Source organism: Mchenga conophoros, linkage group LG12, assembly GCF_057382185.1.
Source record: "Mchenga conophoros isolate Kocher_MC1m ecotype Shallow Benthic linkage group LG12, M_conophoros_male_GT1.1, whole genome shotgun sequence".
Classification (NCBI taxonomy): Eukaryota; Metazoa; Chordata; class Actinopteri; order Cichliformes; family Cichlidae; genus Mchenga; species Mchenga conophoros.
In genome coordinates, this window is record NC_140537.1 from 19185403 (window position 1) to 19203370 (window position 17968).

General features: G+C 42.2%; 2 protein-coding genes and 1 non-coding gene across 4 annotated transcripts in view; 1 reads left to right on the forward strand and 2 right to left on the reverse strand.

Annotated features, from left to right (window-relative positions):
• Positions 1-426: 426 nt before the first annotated feature.
• LOC146562456 (junction-mediating and -regulatory protein-like) lies at positions 427-15041 on the forward strand. The gene is made up of 10 exons (XM_085294202.1): positions 427-1795; positions 5188-5361; positions 9533-9683; positions 10270-10439; positions 10541-10706; positions 10861-11030; positions 11297-11368; positions 11464-11559; positions 11642-12185; positions 12285-15041. The coding sequence occupies exons 1-10, from the start codon at positions 983-985 to the stop codon at positions 12590-12592; spliced, it is 2664 nt and encodes an 887-aa protein (XP_085150328.1). The 5' UTR covers positions 427-982; the 3' UTR covers positions 12593-15041.
• Positions 7044-7115, reverse strand: trnaq-cug (transfer RNA glutamine (anticodon CUG)). The gene has a single exon. It is a non-coding gene; the product is annotated as a tRNA-Gln (tRNA).
• A 60-nt stretch (positions 15042-15101) lies between the features above and the next one.
• homer1b (homer scaffold protein 1b) overlaps positions 15102-17968 on the reverse strand; it is a 29816-nt gene continuing 26949 nt past the window's right edge. For both annotated transcript variants that reach the window (XM_085294204.1, XM_085294203.1), the window contains 2 exons: positions 17812-17892; positions 15102-17714 (listed from right to left, as the gene is read on the reverse strand). In XM_085294204.1, the coding sequence (XP_085150330.1) occupies positions 17523-17714; positions 17812-17892 (273 nt within the window). In that variant the 3' untranslated portion in view covers positions 15102-17522. The remainder of the gene's footprint in view (positions 17715-17811; positions 17893-17968) is intronic.

Sequence of the window (17968 nt, forward strand, 5' to 3'; positions counted from 1 at the left end):
GCTGTCAATTTAATTGGTGAAATATTTTAAAAAGTTATTATTCTGTGCATCTAACTATTATTTAATTCATTTCGGAAAAAAGCTGCATTGTTTTTATTTTCTAAGCTACCACAGTTACGTGCCCTACTCAAGCGGAATCTCTAATGTTGCGTTCACGTGCTTTTTGGGATACAGCAATGCAGACTCAGTGTCCTCAAAGCTGGCTTGCATTAGTATAGCAGTCAGTAGTAACATGGTAAGTAACTGCTGCTAAAGCAGCTTTCCATGGGATTACAAACGTTAATGCAAACCGCTCTTTCTATTTACATAAAGTCTCCAATGTTTCATAAATAGACCGCAGTGTAGCTTTCAGCACTCAGTTTTGCCTATTTCCCCGTGTCTCCGAGTTTATCAATATAGTTCCGATATATCTCAGTGCACCTGAAGGCATCATATTTTGCGTCTGTGGTCCTGCTGAGCGAACACTGAAGACAACATGGTAATGTGAGTTTGGAGACGATGCTACCCTTTCACACAGACCGGAGAGAGCCCCGTGTAACGCTCATGTGTGCTCTCGGCGTGGCGTATCTGAACGATGTCTGCTTTGGTGTCGTGCTTCATGATTAGAAAGGGGCTCTGGAGCCGAGAGAATAACAGAACCCAGCTGACAGGCGGATCGACCGTTGGACTGGTAAACACTCGGGCGCCTGTTATGTGTCAGAGCCGAGTCTTTAACGGCCGGGAAAGCTAATGGCAGAGGTAACGGCTGCTCGATGATGCGATAGACGTCCAAGTTGAAAGCAGGTGGGCCAGAGATGGGACATGAAACCGCACTGCTTCAAATTCATCCACTCGAGCGAAGGAGGATAGCCCCCCAGGCGAAATCTCCTCGGAGAGCAAACGGTTTGGTAAACGACGTTACAGCGCTGTGAGGCTCTCCGTTTCACGCCCCACTCCCAGACAGTGCCACCGCAGCATATTCCCGTTTCATCACTTGGCAGAGATGTCCTTTACAATGGAGGATAATTTGGAGTCGGGGTGGGTAGCCGTTCGCCCGAATGCGTTTGAGGAGAAGGAGAAGCATAAATTTGTTTTCATCGTCGCTTGGAATGAGGTGGAGGGCAAATTTGCCATTACGTGTCATAACAGGACGGTGCAGAGGAGAAGCTTTGGTAGGGACCCTCCTGTGGAGGTGACTGGTCTGGAGGGGGACAAAACAAAATGGCTCGAAAGTCCCGTCAGGGATATAGCGTCTAGTAAAGGAGCCAGTGAGGCTAAAGCATGCAGCCCTAAAACCAAGTCCCTGTCAAAACATAGTCCTGTCAAAATTCAGACTGCGACTAAACCCGTTGCTTCGCGGGTTAGCCCCGACACCGACGCGTTACAATCACTCAGAGAGGACCAGCTGTCTCTATCACTGGACTGCCTGGACCTGGAGGAGCTGGACAGTCTGAGCAGGGAGGACTGCAGCTGGGCCGGACTCTTCTCCTTTCAGGACCTTCGGGCAATCCACCAGCAGCTGTGCTCGATAAACTCCGTCCTGGAGCCATGCCTGCCGGTGTTTCCAGAGGAGCCGGCCGGGATGTGGACGGTGTTGTTCGGCCCGGCGGAAGTATCCGAAACAGAAATGGACGAGCTGTGCTTCAATTTACAGGTGTACTTGGGTCACGCGCTCGACACCTGCGGTTGGAAGATACTTTCCCAGGTTCTCTTCACGGAAAATGACGACCCGGATGAGTACTACGAAAGCCTGAGCGAACTGAGGCAGTCCGGGTACGAAGAGGCGCTCAGCCGAGCAAATAAACATCTGCAGGAGGTGAGTTTTGAGATCCTCCCACAGCTTGTCTGTGACACAAGTGTGTCCGCACATCTGGAAAATTAAGATGCGCTGCACTTACCAGACCCGATTCATTGCACAGGGTATTTATTTTATTCATGTACAAAATTTAACAACACACAAACTCAGAAAAAACAACAAAAAAACCCCCCAACCTAATATTACATGAGATTCACCTACAGTAAGACTTCAAAAAAAAAGTCCAGTATGCAAGCTGGAGCTCTTTCTTCTACCAGGATGCTGAAGGCACAAAAACTCCCAAAGTGGATGTAGAACTGCTAGAATAATAGTCACTGTACAGGACACTAACTCCGGGTTTGCTTTGAATAATCATGAATACAGCAAGAAAACTTATGAGACAAACACTTCAGAGAGGCTAATTTGGTCATTTCCATTTTGCTATAATAAATCTGTTCTATGTAGGTTAGACAGTTATAGCAGGCACACTTAAAACACACAAAAAAGAGTTAAACAGAAATGGCTGAACTATTGAAACCAGATTTATTTGCTTGATTAGTTAAGATTGGAAGTTTTTATTTTATTTATTTTTGCATATCTATCAATCTATGCATATATTATACTGCATTAGTGTGTTTTGTTTGTCATTAAAGCTAAGAATTAGAAGTTCCAGGGGTACTGATGCATCCTCCAGTATAGCCTTAAGGTTTAATTTTTCTTTAAATGATAATTTAAAAAAAAACACTACGATGCGTAATAACTAAAAATAATAAACCCAGAATTAATGAAAACAAAAAGGCATTTCATTTCCACTACTGTCACAGGACAGACGGCACAGGACGAGAGGAGACAAATAGAATCACGTTCCCTTTGAGTAGGAAGCTAGTTTCTGAGGTTAGAAAGAAAGAACAAAGTTCAGTTAAATTCAGTTTTATTTATAGAGTTCTAACTCACAACAACAATGTTGTAAGTTAGAACTCTATAAATAAAGGCGCTTTATATTGTCACAACAATCAGGCGACCCCCTATTAGCAAGCACTTGGCGACAGTGGGAAGGAAAAACTCCATCTCACTCACCTAAAACTCTAAGGGGACTGAAGTGTGAAAAAAACAGATCACATGAAGTTACGGGAGGTAAAAAAAAAAAAAAAAAAAGACAGTGTAACCTCTACAATACAAGAGACACCCAGTCAATGACAGGTAGAGTGCTTCAGTTTTTTCCTTTTCTCCAGAGATAAGGTGGAGTACCCAATAATGCTGTCTCACCAGAGAGCAAAGGGGTTTTTTTTTTTATAAAAATTCACTGCAGTGTGCTGTACTAAACTCACAGCGAGTCAGCAGTCTGCTTATACAGCTGAGCGAATCCAGTCCACACACAAACCTGGGATCAAAACTGGTTTCTTTTGATTGTGAGGTGAATTTGTAAGCCATAAAGTTAACATTATAAATATAATTCATGCTAGAGGAGCACATAACCTCATTATATGTTTATGACCTTTAACTCATTTTGAAATTATGAGTCTGACTGATTTGTGGCCTTGAAAATGAATTTGACATTTATTTAATACATGCTAATTAAAGATGTTTTGAAGTAAAAGGAGTAATATTTGTTTTAATAACATCACTCATTTCAAATTGCAATGATTTAATGTTTGACCGGGACTCTGACTAATAGTGCAGACACCCTCCAGACACCATGCTCTGGGCCTGCTCCTCTGGCACACTTAAGCAGCAGCTAATGATTGGTTAAAAGCTCATAATAGCAATAGGTATTGATGCTCATCGGCTCTCGCATTGTGCTCCTAATCAGCAGTGGTAGATTAATGCATCCTTGACTTGTGGAGCCAGACAGTGAGAGAAGGCCCCTGAGGGAACAGGTGAGAGAGGCCTTTAATGGAAGTGTTTTCAACAGTGTTACTTCTTCATAACGTTACAGTGGAAGTGGTAGATAAACCTTGGTGTGTTACCCGGATTTCTTTGAACTACATGGACTATTTAAAAGCTAATTTTAGTGAGACCATTTCTTACAATACACTTATATTCGTTTTGCAAATGCAATGAAAAAGGATAGAAGGCTCCTCTTAAAGATGCTGTGTTTATGATCGCAGTCACAGCGTGATGCATTTCATGTCTTTTTTAACTTAGAGTTGAAACGACATGCATTTATACTGATGTGCTTATGTGACTATTCTGGCCGAGGCATTTCCTCTCTGCTTTGCTTTTGGCAGCGAAGAGAGACTGAATAGCGCACACGAGTGAGAGAAGCCATGTCGTTTCACACAGACGGTCCCACAACCACTCCCGCTGTCAGAATAAAAAAGGCAGAAAATCAGACAGAGGAAGTGTTGCCTTACTGCCCTTTTCCTGATCTGAAAACATTAAACAGCCGAGCCATCCCTCTGATTGCTTCAGTAAGTGTTTATCAGTTTGGGATTTCCATTTGCTCGACGGAGGATTCATCCTCGAGGAGCTGCTGATCTTATTCAACTGTTTATCACAGGCTGAGCTCCCTGGACTGCAGTGACAGCGCTCTATAGCTCATTCAAAAACAGAAGTTGTTTATTTTGTCAGACATCTCACACGTACACACATGCACGCACACACACACTGGCCTATCGATCCTCTCACTCCATTTGAGGAATGAGTTAATGCTTATTTTGGTGTTGCTGGTAGCCTACAGGATTATTCAGTCTGGCAAAAATGTGCATGTATCGATCTTATTCCCAGCAGCTGCAATGACTCTGCTCACTTAGCCATAGTCTATGCAGCAAGAGACTACGCTCAGATATACTCCTGTTATTTACAGTTACACAAAGCATCCTTGTAGTCTAGTCATAGTTTTAATAATCTTCTCGCTTTTTACTCCCTTCTATTCTGTTTGGATTCAAATCCCATTCATATCATGTATTTTAAAGCTTTAGATTTTATTTTGCAGATTGAAAAAATATATATTTTATTCTAGGCATTTTTATTGCAAATAAAGCTATCCAACAGTGCATAAGTATTCAATATCACATCTCACTGCAAGATTGAAGTGATACAGTCGTTAATGAAATAAATAATTAGGATATCATTTATGTGACTCTGCTTAATCTTTACGTTTTGAGTATGTTTGCTAAGATATATTGTACTATGGTCCAAAATCAGATTTAAGGCTTTTTAACTAAATTAAAAGGGCTAAATACTTTATAATTTATTCAATATAAAACAATTTCCAGGCTGGTCTGGAAATATTCTGGTCTCCTGTGACGCCCCCTCCACCTTGCTCTTGTGCAATCCCACCTTATTTTAAAAATCATGGAAACACCCCTTACTTGCAGTATGTTTGTAAGCTGCTCGATGTGCGCTGTTTTCCTGTGTTTTAAAAGTTGTTGATGTTAAGAAAAATAACTTCTTGCACGTATAAAATGCAGCTGCTGGAGAAGCACAAGACCATGGACAGTATGGTGGAGTTACTGGAGCTATATGAGGAAGAAGACCACGCCTACGGAGGTCTGCTGGAGGCCTCCACACAGCTGTACCAGTATCTTCTGCAACCCTTCAGAGACATGAGGGAACTAGCCATGCTTCGCAGGCAGCAGATCAAGGTAACAATTTCCCCTTGTTTGGAATCAGAGAGGCATTCTTGATATTTTGTGGGAATTTGTTTGAACTTAGGTTTGGATCTAAATCCTTTAGTGACCCAGTAATTTTGCAAGACCTCTCGGCATTTTACCAAGCCCTTTCAGTCAATCCAAGTAGCTTACATAGTTTGCATGCAAACAAACATTTTACACATAGGGGGTAAAAGAACACTGGTGACATATAACCAGGAGGAAATAAAAATAAAATGAGACACAAATTGTTGTTGTAGATCATGGGAGTTGTGTGGGTTTTTCTGACCTCTTCTTTAGCTGCTATGTTTAAATTACATATTATTTCTGCATTTAGTCAGTGACGTGGACGGATCATAAAACACAACGGACCTGACAGGAAATTCTCATGTCTCCTAAAATAGAGCCTGCTCCATTTGTCTGCAACACTGTGTATGTGTGTGTTTGACGAAGATGTATTATGGTATTACGGTACAAATTATCTTGTATTTTCTGATAAGCTCCAACACAGTGGGAGGGGGATGAGACGGATCTAATTGCAAAGGGAAGATGAATGCTGGTGAATGGATAAATGGTGGAAAAGCTTTGTTCAATCATTGCAGTGCTGATGGCACATATATATTTAGCTCCATGACTCACACGCAGCACATCAATAATAATAAGACCTCAGTGTCTTTTGGATGGATATTAACTTTGCCACTTGATATCCATCTACTAAGAAAAAACAGCTTTCCCATCCTTGGATCAAAACCTTCCTCTAAGTTTTCCACAGTACCTGAAAAACTTATGGTGGTGTGTGAGTGAAATGCTGTCAGAGTGAATGGATCTCCAATTTCCCGTATTCTCACAGAGACATGAATAAATCATGTTGTGTGGGGTCCTATAGGTGTACTGCAGGTACACCTATAGGACCTAATGAAGAAACAGAACCAGTAGGAAGTATTTTTTACGTCTACAGCACATACAATATGCTGTCCACACTGTTCAGCTGGGATTTGTCACCCTGGCAACCAGGAATCTGAACCATGAAAGAAGTAACAATCGCTGTATTTTATCTCAAACAATTACCTTTTTCTAACCCTGAGTATTTTTTGTTGTATAAACCTAATTGAGTCCAGCTTAATAACAAAGAATAATCGATATTAAATATTGTGTATATTGAATTAATAGTTTTTAGTATTAATAATAGTACAAATGAAATAGAAAAAAAATCTTATGTGTATGAGTCAAACTGTTGTCTCTGCTGTGAGCATAATCACTCCACCACATTCAGTGAATTCAGGTATTTTAGTGAAACTAATTCTTAGGAATAAGGGTGGAAATTTATGTCCAGAAGCACAAATCAATAGAGGTTGTTACTATTCAGAAAGGACCAGTCTGAATGGAAGGATGGATTGTTGAGTAAAGCTTTCCACTTCACATGTGGCTGCTGTCAATCACAGTCCTTCAACTAAAGACAGAGAAGGTTAGCAACTTTAATCCTCTATGTTGATAGTCGGTCGGATGTATGGGTATGGTATAGATGCATACATATACTACTCTGATAAGTAGAGCAGAACCTCCCTTTTTGTCTCTCTGGATTTTTTCTGTAGTGCATTTAGTCTGCTCAACAGTATGTCAGCAGAATCGAGGCTTTGCCAGAAAACAAGAGGGGAGAAAGAGGTTACAAAATATGCAGGTCCCACCGAGATTTGAACTCGGATCGCTGGATTCAGAGTCCAGAGTGCTAACCATTACACCATGGAACCTCCTACCAGAGTGGGGGAGGTAGGAGTGGGTTACACTCAAACATCCGGGTGTATTTATAGCCTACAGCATCTGCAGCTACTACGCAGCAAGACTTTCAGTGACTAAGTTCTTTTATCTTCACAAAATGGTTAGACAAGAGTAAGTGCTCTTTCTTCTTCTAATGTTCATGCATGTTAGGTTAACTGATGATTCAGAACTGGCAGGACTGATGTCTGTCTACTCTGTGATGGAGTAGCATTTAATATCAAAACACTTGATCAAAGGTTATTTTTTGTGAAGTGAAAAACACTGGAAAGACGAATCTTAATTAAGAACTTTTTATACATATTTTTTGTACCCGAGTTAACATATAGATTGAGAGCATTTGAGATCCTCTTGTGAAATATTTATTTATATACTGTAACCTTAGCTATATAGTAGCACAAATCAATATGGAAGATGCTGAATAGAGATGGAAGGTTAATAAGGGTCAGCCAGTTGATGTTTAGCTCTGTAATCTTGTTTGTCTTATGATTTCTGTGGTATTCATTTCACTTCATTTCATTTCTGTTATCCTGTATTTTATGTATATAAGATTTAGATGGTTTGTTTATGGTTGGTTTACACAGCTTGTGTATGTTTGTGTATGTATGTGTATGCATGTGTAGCTGTATCCATACGCTTGTGTGTGTGTGTGTGTGTGTGTGTGTGGGGGGGGGGGGGGTGAATTGTGTTGCTTACATTGTTGAGATATACATTGTTGTGCTTCACAGTCACCATCTGCCGGAACCAAATTCCTTGTGTGTGTCTCTGCATATACATGGCTAATAAACGCGATTCTGATTCTGATTTTGTGTAAAAACAAAACAAAAAAAGGACTCGCCTGCTTTCCACATTAGTGATGGATTGTTTATTCTTTTTTGGTGTCTAACTCTCTAAACCATGATGCTGCAGTTTGATAATTAAATGACAAATGGTGTGATGCTGAACTGATCCAAGCTTTAATTAGTTTCTGAAATTTGCACTAGTGCATCTCAAAAAATGTGAATGTTGTAAAATAGTTCAGACTTCCTGTAATTTAATTCTAGAAGATTAACTTTCAGTGAAATATTTCAAGCCATTTTTTTTGATTGGAAATCAAAAAACCAAAATTGATTTAATCTGAAAAGAGGACATTGGACCAGCGAGCAGAGGTCCAGTTATTGTTTTCTTACACCTACGTGAGATGTATCTGATGTTGTCTTGGGTTCAGGAGTACAGAGGTTGTGCGAACATCTAGCCTTCAGAACTGAGGAGGCTTAAAGTTGATCATAATTTGGACTGCATTATTGTGGCTGCGTATGCTGAACTAGAGTTTTTTAGAGTGTGTGAATAGTAATTTAATAAAAATCTATATGAAGTATTCTAACAATTTTAGATAGTGGATTTCTGACTTCATCAAAATGGAAACATAAAACCCCTGAAATATCAACTTTACATGTAATGAATACAGAATATATGAAAGTTTAGCCTTTTCAGTTAAGCTATTAAAAACAACTTTATATTGTATTTATTATATTGATAAATACAATATTACAGTAATTCATACTGTATTTGTTGATATTAATATTTACATGCTCAACTGACATTATTCTATCTTCCATAAACATAACCAATAAAACAACGGAAACAATTAAGATTTAAGTTTTTTTTAAATTTGTTTTTCATCATCGCACATGCTTTTGTAATCTCAGTGATCGTGTGAGGCTGACACTACTTTTTGTTATAGATGTCTACTTGCATACATGCTTACTTGACTGTGCACACAGTAATTAAAAATAACTAAACTAAAAGAGAAGATGGAATTTCATGACAGTTGCCAGTACTTCTGTGTGTGGGAGTGAGGCTGCCCCTCCAGGCCTGCTTTTTGTGGTGAAAGCACTTAAATGGAGTGTGTGTTTAAACTTTAAAACCGTTCCACACAGATTTTATGTGTGGGGAGATTATCTGTACTGTTATGTATACCACAGTGACTCCAAAGTTTAGGAGAACCATTTGTGTAACTTGCTCTTACCACTAAGTGGCAGTAGCTTAGTAATGTGTGATATTTGGAGTTTAGACCACCACCACTCTGGATCTCAAATGGAAAAGAAGCAGTGCTATCCTAAAGGTGTATGTTTTTATGAATGGGCAGCTAACTTGTCATTGAGATTTGGCTCCACTGTGTACACAGCAGCTGCTTCCTAATCTTTTTCTATTATTCTTATTCAATGATTATTCATTTTTTATTATCAGCACACTATATACTGTATCCAAAGGGTTATTTTGAGAAGTGTTAATAAGATTTATTAAAAAACGAAACAAACTTACTTTTCTTTAGATTTTATTCATCACAGAAAAATATTAAATGTCGCTTTTTAATCTTGCTGAAAAAAATGTGTGCATATCCTCTCGTTAGATTTCCATGGAGAATGACTACTTGGGCCCGAGGCGCATTGAAGGTCTAAAAAAGGAAGACTCTGACTGGCAGAAGAAGGCTCAGGAGGCCGTCCTCAACATCCAAGAGTTTACTGTAAAATACTTTGAAATCACTGCCAGAGCCCAGAAAGGTACGGTCTGCCATCACTGACACGTCAAGTCGATAAAGCAGCAGAAGGATGACTTTGAATAATCAAACAGAGAACACGCACACACATAGTAGAGACATTGGCATGTTATTGACCTGTGTGTGGTTTTGATCCCAGGGCTAATGCGATGTGGTATTAATGAGACACTGCAGACAGCTGTGCTTTAACAGAAACAGGAGAAAACAAGGACGACCTATTGATCAACCAGCTCTGCCAGCAGCTTCTGTCAGTGCAGGGTCACTCCACAATGTGTCCCTCTTTTCTCATGTTTTCCTTCACAGCTGACTCATTCTTTTATTATCTCAAATTCATCAGATGAAAAATCAAGTAAGTTAATTGCTTGAAGAGACGACTGTAAAGAAAGTAGATGCAATATCCAAATGTGGCCAATAGATGTCTCCCTCTGTGTTATTGTAAGGAGCCTTCCTTTTATGTTAGACTTTAGTCATCACATAGAGGGAAAAGAAATTGCGGTGACGTGCCCACACACTGTACCAGAGGATGAGACTGAATGAGTCACTCTCACGTTTCACTCATCCACCTGTGCAATGTGTTTTGTTGTCCATAGGTGTATACGAGCGTATGAAGTTGGATCAGCGTAAGTTTGGTAAGTCTTCGTGGACGGCGGCGGTGGAGCGCATGGAGAGGCTGCGCTACTCAGTTGCAAAGGAAACCCTCCAGCTCCAGAGAGCCAGGGAGATCTGTCTAGAGCAGAGGAAACACACACTTCGAGAAGAGGTGTGGTAACACGCTCACGACCAAATGAAACTGCCAGGCACGCTTACTAAGCATGCTTTGTTTTGTGACCGTTTTCTATTTTTTACATTCATTCCTTCCAGATGCAGAGTCTGTGTAGCAGTGAGGACGCGATGGCCCTCTTAGACCACATGGAGACCAAGTACTATGAGCTCCAGCTTCAGCTCTATGACATCCAGGCTGAGATACTACAGTGTGAAGAGCTGCTCCTCACTGCTCAGTTAGATAGCATCCGTAGACAGATGACAGGTTCTACTGCAGCTACTTTTTGTTTGCAAGATCTTAATTATCCTGTTTTAAAGAGAGTCCTGAAGTAGAATTTCTGCTATATTAACTGCTGTAAGACTTTCTGAATTCTGGTTGTACATTAATGGTTTATATTTATGTGTATGTGTGCTTTCAGAGCGTCAGGATGAAGTGGTGTACTATGACACCTTTGAAAGTGCGGATGATATAACAGAGGACAATACTGCAGAGAGAGAAGAGCTGCGCAGACTTCAGGTCAGCGCTCGACAGCTGGAGGCAAGGAGGGGGCGCATCACTGCCAAACGCTCCTATCTAAGGAACAAGAGGGTGTGTGTGCTTTACTAGCTTTTATTTTCATTCCTGAAGTGTAGCCTGGATCATGAAGCCTATTCAAAATGAAGAAGTGACTGCTAATACTGTGGTTGCAATCCTGTTCAGCTCTTCTGTGCTAGATATTTGGATTTTCTCTACAACAAGTTATAAAGACACATGTCTCCAAGCAAATATGTGTATACATATATATAATTATGGTATGTTCATCACTGTGAGTTTTTATTGATTGTTTAAATTGGTTATGGTGTGTGTATCGATAGGAAATCTGTGTCTCCAACCACACTCAGAAACAGCAGAGACGCCAAATCCTCCAAAAGGACCCCACATCCCAGGTAGAAGTTGTTTTAGGTTTTTTTTAATGATGGGACTTTTTGCTGCTAAAGCATCTCCATCATCTCTCTCCTCTTCTAAACTCATGAATTACCAGCTGAAAAATGAAGAAGAGGAAGATGAGAAAAGGAAGAGGAGCAGAGTAAGCCAGGAGAGGCAGAGAACACTGGACAGATTACGCACTTTCAAACAGGTATGTGCCCTCCTGTTCACTGGAGGTGTCTCAGTATATGTAATTATCTTTTGCTCACCTACACCTTTGTGTCTTTTTCTAGCGGTACCCAGGTCAGGTGATTCTGAAGTCCACTCGGCTACGCACGGCTCACAGCACAAGAAGAGAGCGAAGAAGCGTGGAAATGAGTAGCTTGAGTGAGAGGGAGGAGTGCGCGGACTCTGTTTGTGTGCAGAAGCAGGGCCAGCCGTTGTGTCTAAGTACCAGCGTGCAGACGGACCCCAGCCCCAGCTCCACGCTCACCACTCAGCCCACGACGGCGTACACGGCGTCGCTTCCGCCGCTGCCTGTGCCCAGTCCTGCAGACTCCTCCTGCTCTCCTTGCTCCTTGTCCTCATTGCTAGCATCCCCTATCTCCCCTCCTCCTCCACCACCCCCTCCACCCCCGCCACCAACAAGGGAGGAGCTGTCGCCCTCTGGGAGCCCGGGGCGGCGGGGGCAGAAGGCTGGGGGGAAGAGTGTATCAGAAGAGCTCGCTCTCTCCCCGCTTGGCCCGTTTATCCCTCGCTTCTTTGACAGCAGCCAACTGGTGAGCGCCCGCAAAAAGCTGAGGAAGACCCCAGAGTTTGACATCCACAACAGAAAAGGTACCAGGACTGTTAATAAGCAAAATAATTTGAGTATTCACATTAGCTAATTACAGCAGCCAATCATAGTCTGTGTTTTTCTCCCCTGCTCACATGCAGTAAGCTCCCCCATGGACGAGGTGCTCGCCTCCCTGAAGAGAGGCAGCTTCCATCTGAGGAAGGTCGACCAGCGTTCCCTGCTTCCTGCCAAGGGTGACGATGACCCAAACAGCATCCTGGCCCAAATTCGTAAGGGGGTCAAACTTCGTCGCGTTCCCTGCAGAGAGAGAAAGGACCAGGGAGAGTTCCCGCCTTCCACCGACCCCCTGACTAGGAGCATCCACGAGGCGCTGCGCCGCATCAAGGAGGCCTCACCAGAGTCCGACTCGGACGACGATGGTTTGGCCGCCCACGACTGGGAAAGCTAGGGTTCAGGGCTGCACCCGTAACACAGATGACTTCAGCCTCTGGCACTGCACACACTGTACTGTACTGTAAACACACACACACACACAAACAGTCAATCACGCATTCAAGCACACACATCTCAGCCACACATGTACCCAGTGACTACGCCAGAGAGTCACAACAATTATCACCAACTCACCAAACGCTCCAAAGGTCTATGGTCAATCTGTTTTCAGTTTCTTTTTCACACTACATCCTCACGATGGTTAGCGATTATGTTTTTACTACTACTGTATGTCACTGTGGTTTTGTTCCCATCATCAGACTGTACTGATTCCATGTTTACTTTTTTATTTATATCAAATGTACTGTCTCGCTGACATACTGCACTGACACTTATTTGTGAAACTGTATATGGAAAGTGCTGATGAGCTGTGTGACCTCTTCACTCACCCTACAGCATAAAAGATGTGCGTTGCTGGTAATTTGAAGTTTTTGGGAGACTGAGCGATGAATAGTTTACAAGTTCAAACTGGGATCACTGGATTTAGTGTCCAGATTGTAAATCATTACAGCATCTGATATTTTTCATCAAGCTGCCCCCTCACTATGCTGCCTATCTGGTTTTGGCCCATTCCCATCACGTGGGCATGGGCGTGTCTGACAATAAAAGGACCAGTGCTCATCTTTAAATCCTTGCCTCTGTGGCACCAGATTTGCGCCCCTCCCCCTTTCTCTTGTCCTCTTCTGGCCCTCACCACCCCCGACTCTCACAGCCTCTCTGAGTGAGCAAATATGTATCGACCCATCTGTTCGACCGCAGCATATGGCTGGGCGGGTGGAAGAAATAGAGGGTGCAGTAAGGTTTATCATTATTTGTCACATCTAACAGCATCTCTAATCTGAAGCTGGACACCTACGGTTAGAGAGGATTGGACGAGGGGTCACTGAAGTTTGTTTGGTGAGGTGGAGGTCAAGGTTAGTGTCAGTGGTGCTCGTGGGTAGATTCAGTTGGTGATTCCCAAACTTCATATAAGGGATAGTCACGGTGGAGGAGTGAAACTGGTCATGCTTGTTTGAGTGATGGATGGTACGTAGGAGGCTAGATTCTCTCTGCGCTGTGGGGAGTCAATGTGGGCCGTGGAGCAGTCGGTTGTGATTGATGCAGTTTCTCCTGCCATCTTCTCCACTTTCTCTCCTCCCCTTTATTGCATTTTTCCAAATTTCTTTCCCTGCACTCGGTGGGCAGGAGAACACAGTAGGAGGCCTGTTACTCACAGTGCTGGAAGTGAAGATATGCACACATGGACTCACACTCTAAATTCACAGCCAACATGTGCAAAATCGTTTCAGTGACAGAAAATGGTGTGAGCACTTTGATGATACATAGTACAAATTCTAAATCACTTTATCTGTACAGGAACAATTATTATGCTTTAACCACTGGGGGAAAATATATATTTAGAAGCTAAGTAAGTTTAAAAGCACTGAATAAACTCAGTCCTGAATTTTTGGACAGACAGTACAAGAATCTGCATAAACATAGCACAAAGACGTGGATTTACAAGTGTGGCTCTGAGCTTGGAAGAGCTTCAGCATGCACTGTCTTAAACAGCTTTAATGCAATAAATAAATGAATAATAATTATAAAAAGTAGTGTGCTTTTTCTCTTAAGCTTGTGTTGGGAGCCATTCACAGATTAATCACAAGGCAGAAAGAACAGGCACGGGTGTATATGTCATAGCTTGAAAGTAGCTCGGTGCTTAAGATGGTTTCTTTTTTTTCCTGGCAGAGCCAGTCTGAGGCACAACAGTCTTCCATGGTACCCTCATCATGTAGCATGAAACAGACACTGACCCGACTTTAGTCTAAGACTAACTCAGACCTTACACGACTTCACTATAACTGACCAGGACAAAGTTTCTCCAATGTTAGTGCTAAAAGTTATGTTGCTCTTCTTATCTGTGGTCAGCAGTGTGTTTAAAACCTTTGGGAAAGCGGGCTCACACCTGTGAACCGGCTGTTTCTTACCTGACTGACCTGACTGTCATGTGCACTTACCTTTATCTATAAATAACCTCGACACAGCTGTATTTTTGCACTTCATTTCTTAGTTTGTGTCCTGTTTTTATTTCCAACGTGTTTCCAGCCAAATCTTTTTTTTCTGATGCATTTGCTTCCTATAAAGACCTGTAATCGACAGGCTGATTATATGATCCTTTGTCTGAATACCTGTCAGTCACTTGAGAAGTGCAATATCAAAATAATGAAATATGAGAAAAGGAATGAAGCCTCTTCATTGGTGACAATGAGTTTAGATTGCTTGCCTAAAACAGTGGACTTACTAAACAAACTGTTCCAAGAATACCTGTTTGCCTTTTCCTAGCATTCTCATTTATTCTGATGTTTTGTTTTGTTTTTTAATTTACAATTTTGCCCTTGCATTTGAATAAAACCTTGTGAAGCAAATTCTGAGATTGTCTAATGAATATTTTCGATTTAAAAAAAACAGAGCCCAAACACTTTGCACACACTGAACGCCGCGGTCACTGTATTTGAATAAAAAACATAGCATTTCTTAGTTCACAGAGGTGTGTTTCTTTGACTTTGAATTCAACAGAGGGTGTAGTTTGGCTGAAGCACCAACAAGTATGTCTCCTGATCGTTTGTCACCGGCATGTGATAAATCCCTTCAGCTGCGAACTCACAAGTCTCACCAGTCTATGAACATCGTTGGCCTGAGGTACCTCTTTAATATCATGAGTTCAAAATTACTTTAAATAGTCAAAAATATTGCCAGTCTTCTCATACCTCTAAATACAATAATAATACCTACATTTAAATACCATAAGTTACAAAACAGGAGAATGAAAAGCTTCTTATCCACTACTGTACAAAGGCATTCATTAACAATAGCATTAATATTAAGGTATTCCATCTCTGTCACTCAACCATCAACGTTAAACCAGAAAAAAAAGTAACATTTCCCTTTACATGAGACTTATTCCAGTGTATTAACCTGCAGAAAGCTGCTGTGGTATTACTTAATACAAATCTAATACATAGAGGGAGTTATAACAGTGAAATAAAGCGCAAACAAGGTGCACTTTAGAAATGGAGTCAATTTTAAGGAAGCGAGTTTAAGGTACAGCTTTAGATTTTACCTGCATAAATGCTGCTGTATACAGTAAGTCTATATTTGGGTACAGAATGTGTAAAACTGTGTTTTTTAACAGATTTAAAATGCACAGAAGAGTTTTTGTTGTTGCTGTTTTCAACCTACAGGCTGAACACTCATAGGTTAATACACAACAAAAAGCCACCCCAAGGCGTTACTGCATTTTGAGTCTTCCAGCCATTCATTTAAACGCAGTCATGAGTAGAAAGTTGTCTTGTACATTTCTATAATTATATCATCAGTGTTATATTCTGTGTAAAAAAAGAATAGAAACTGAGTGCAGTTCTGTATTCACCAGTGAGGAGTGAAAACCTGCGGCCAGTTTCACCGAGGGTGGAGATTTTACGAACACCAAGATGACACTCTAGAAGCCCTTCACGATGCACTACTTCGACCAGACAGGGCTGCCACACAGTTTTACGGTCAAAAGTAGTACACTTTCTGTTGGACAGGGGGAGACCAGCTTAGTTGCATTTGACCTATATCTGCATGAGTCCACTGAGTAAAGTACCTGATAGAGTCGGATAGAAGGTGTCGAAAAGAGCCTGTCTGGTATTGCTCAGTGTGAGAGTGTGTGTGTGTGTGTTAAGTGTCGGCGGCCTCATTGTCCACAATGTTTCGCTGCACACACGCACACACACACGCGCACACACACACACACACACACACACACACACACACACATATTATATACAAACACTTCTCCACTCATATGTGCTTGAAGGCACACATTATGTCAGGCCTTGTTCAGAAAAACACACCACACTGAGTTTGGCAGGAAGACAGGTCTGTGATGGTGGAAGCAGTCCGGATGCAGAAATCTTTCATGTTGAATATAACGTGGGCACACACACCCGAAACTTTCTGTGTGGCATGAACAACGCCTCTGGAAGATTTAGTAGTCGTCTATCGTATAGGAATTTAAACTGGCTGCGGACATACAGAAGTAAACCGAACTATATTTTTCCCAGGTTGGGATTTTGGGTGTGGGGAGGGGGTAGCTGTGATGTTACTCCAGACAAATAGGTAACACTGACTGATTTGTTGTATTGAGAGTCATCCTTTAATTCTCTTCTGGCAGCCCGAGCTCAAACATGGGGCTTCTCCGTTCAGTTCTCGTCTGTACAGTAAGTCACTTTGGATCAAAGCATCTGCTAGTTAGAGGACAATATTTTCGGGGGGATTTGGCAGCTTTGGCGCAGTTCTCTGAGTCTTAACAGCAATTATTTCCACATGACTTTCAACGCTCCCCTCCGGGGGAGCGGGGTGGGGGTGGGGGTGCAGTTTAGAGTGGAAGCGGGGGGAGGGGGGGTGACGGTGTGGTGTGATGCTGCAAGCTGTGGTGCAGCTCTCCCAGTCAAACAGTAGATGGCACTGAGGCACAGTTCTCAAGTTAACTCTTTGCGAAAGGGTGTGTGTGTGTGTGTGTGTGTGTGTGTGTGTGTGTGTGTGTGTGTGTGAGGGGGTAGGTTGGGGGGGGCAGGAACTACCAGTTCAGCCGATGTTATGCCTACACCAGCCCATCAGAAGGCAAGCTGAGGTAGACCCTGCATCGTCGCGAGCCACAGGAGCGCCTGCGGTTGGTAGGAACTGGATGCCTGCAAGGTAAAAAAAAACAGGGGAACAGCTGCCCTTTTTGACTGAAATATGAATGTGGGCAGTGTCTCATTTTAATCTGTGTGGGTTGTGAAGGGGAAAAGGGGGCATAGTGGGTAGGTGTCAGAGTAAGTTGTCATATGGCTCTGTCTGTGAAGTTTAGGTAACTTTGTCTTCTAGCTGGCCTCCTCTATGAGCCGAGCCAAGGTGTCTCTGAGCTCCGTCAGCTCAAAGATCTTGCCGTCCAGCAGCTCCAGCAGCGTCCGCAGGCTCTTCCTAAAGTTCTCCTGCTCCTCCTGGTTCTCTTCCAGCCTCTGCTCGGCACCCGCCAGCTGCTCCTCGAGCACGCGGCTGCGCAGCTCCGTCTCCTGCGCACAGTGAGATGATGTTGGCATGTTAGTTCATTAAGGTGGGGCGATTTTTTGGAGGATAGAAGATAGAGACCGTCCCACTCTTTTGACTCACCTCGAGTTTCTGGGTGAGTGTGTCTTTCTGCTCCATCAGGTCATTCATGTTTTCCAGTTCTTCTTTCAACTTTTCCATTTCCTGGGGGTGTAAGAAAAAAATTAAAGTGCTGTGTAAATTAAATTTAACGTGCATGAGCCTTTTCATTTTAGGGAAA

What these genes read in the sequence shown, in the direction of transcription:
- LOC146562456 (XM_085294202.1), top strand. Translation starts at nt 983, where the DNA reads ATGTCCTTTACAATGGAGGATAATTTGGAGTCGGGGTGGGTAGCCGTT. An exon ending in AAAAGGACCCCACATCCCAG is followed by an intron (nt 11,369 to 11,463) that starts GTAGAAGTTGTT and finishes ATGAATTACCAG; the next exon opens with CTGAAAAATGAAGAAGAGGA. An exon ending in TGACATCCACAACAGAAAAG is followed by an intron (nt 12,186 to 12,284) that starts GTACCAGGACTG and finishes GCTCACATGCAG; the next exon opens with TAAGCTCCCCCATGGACGAG.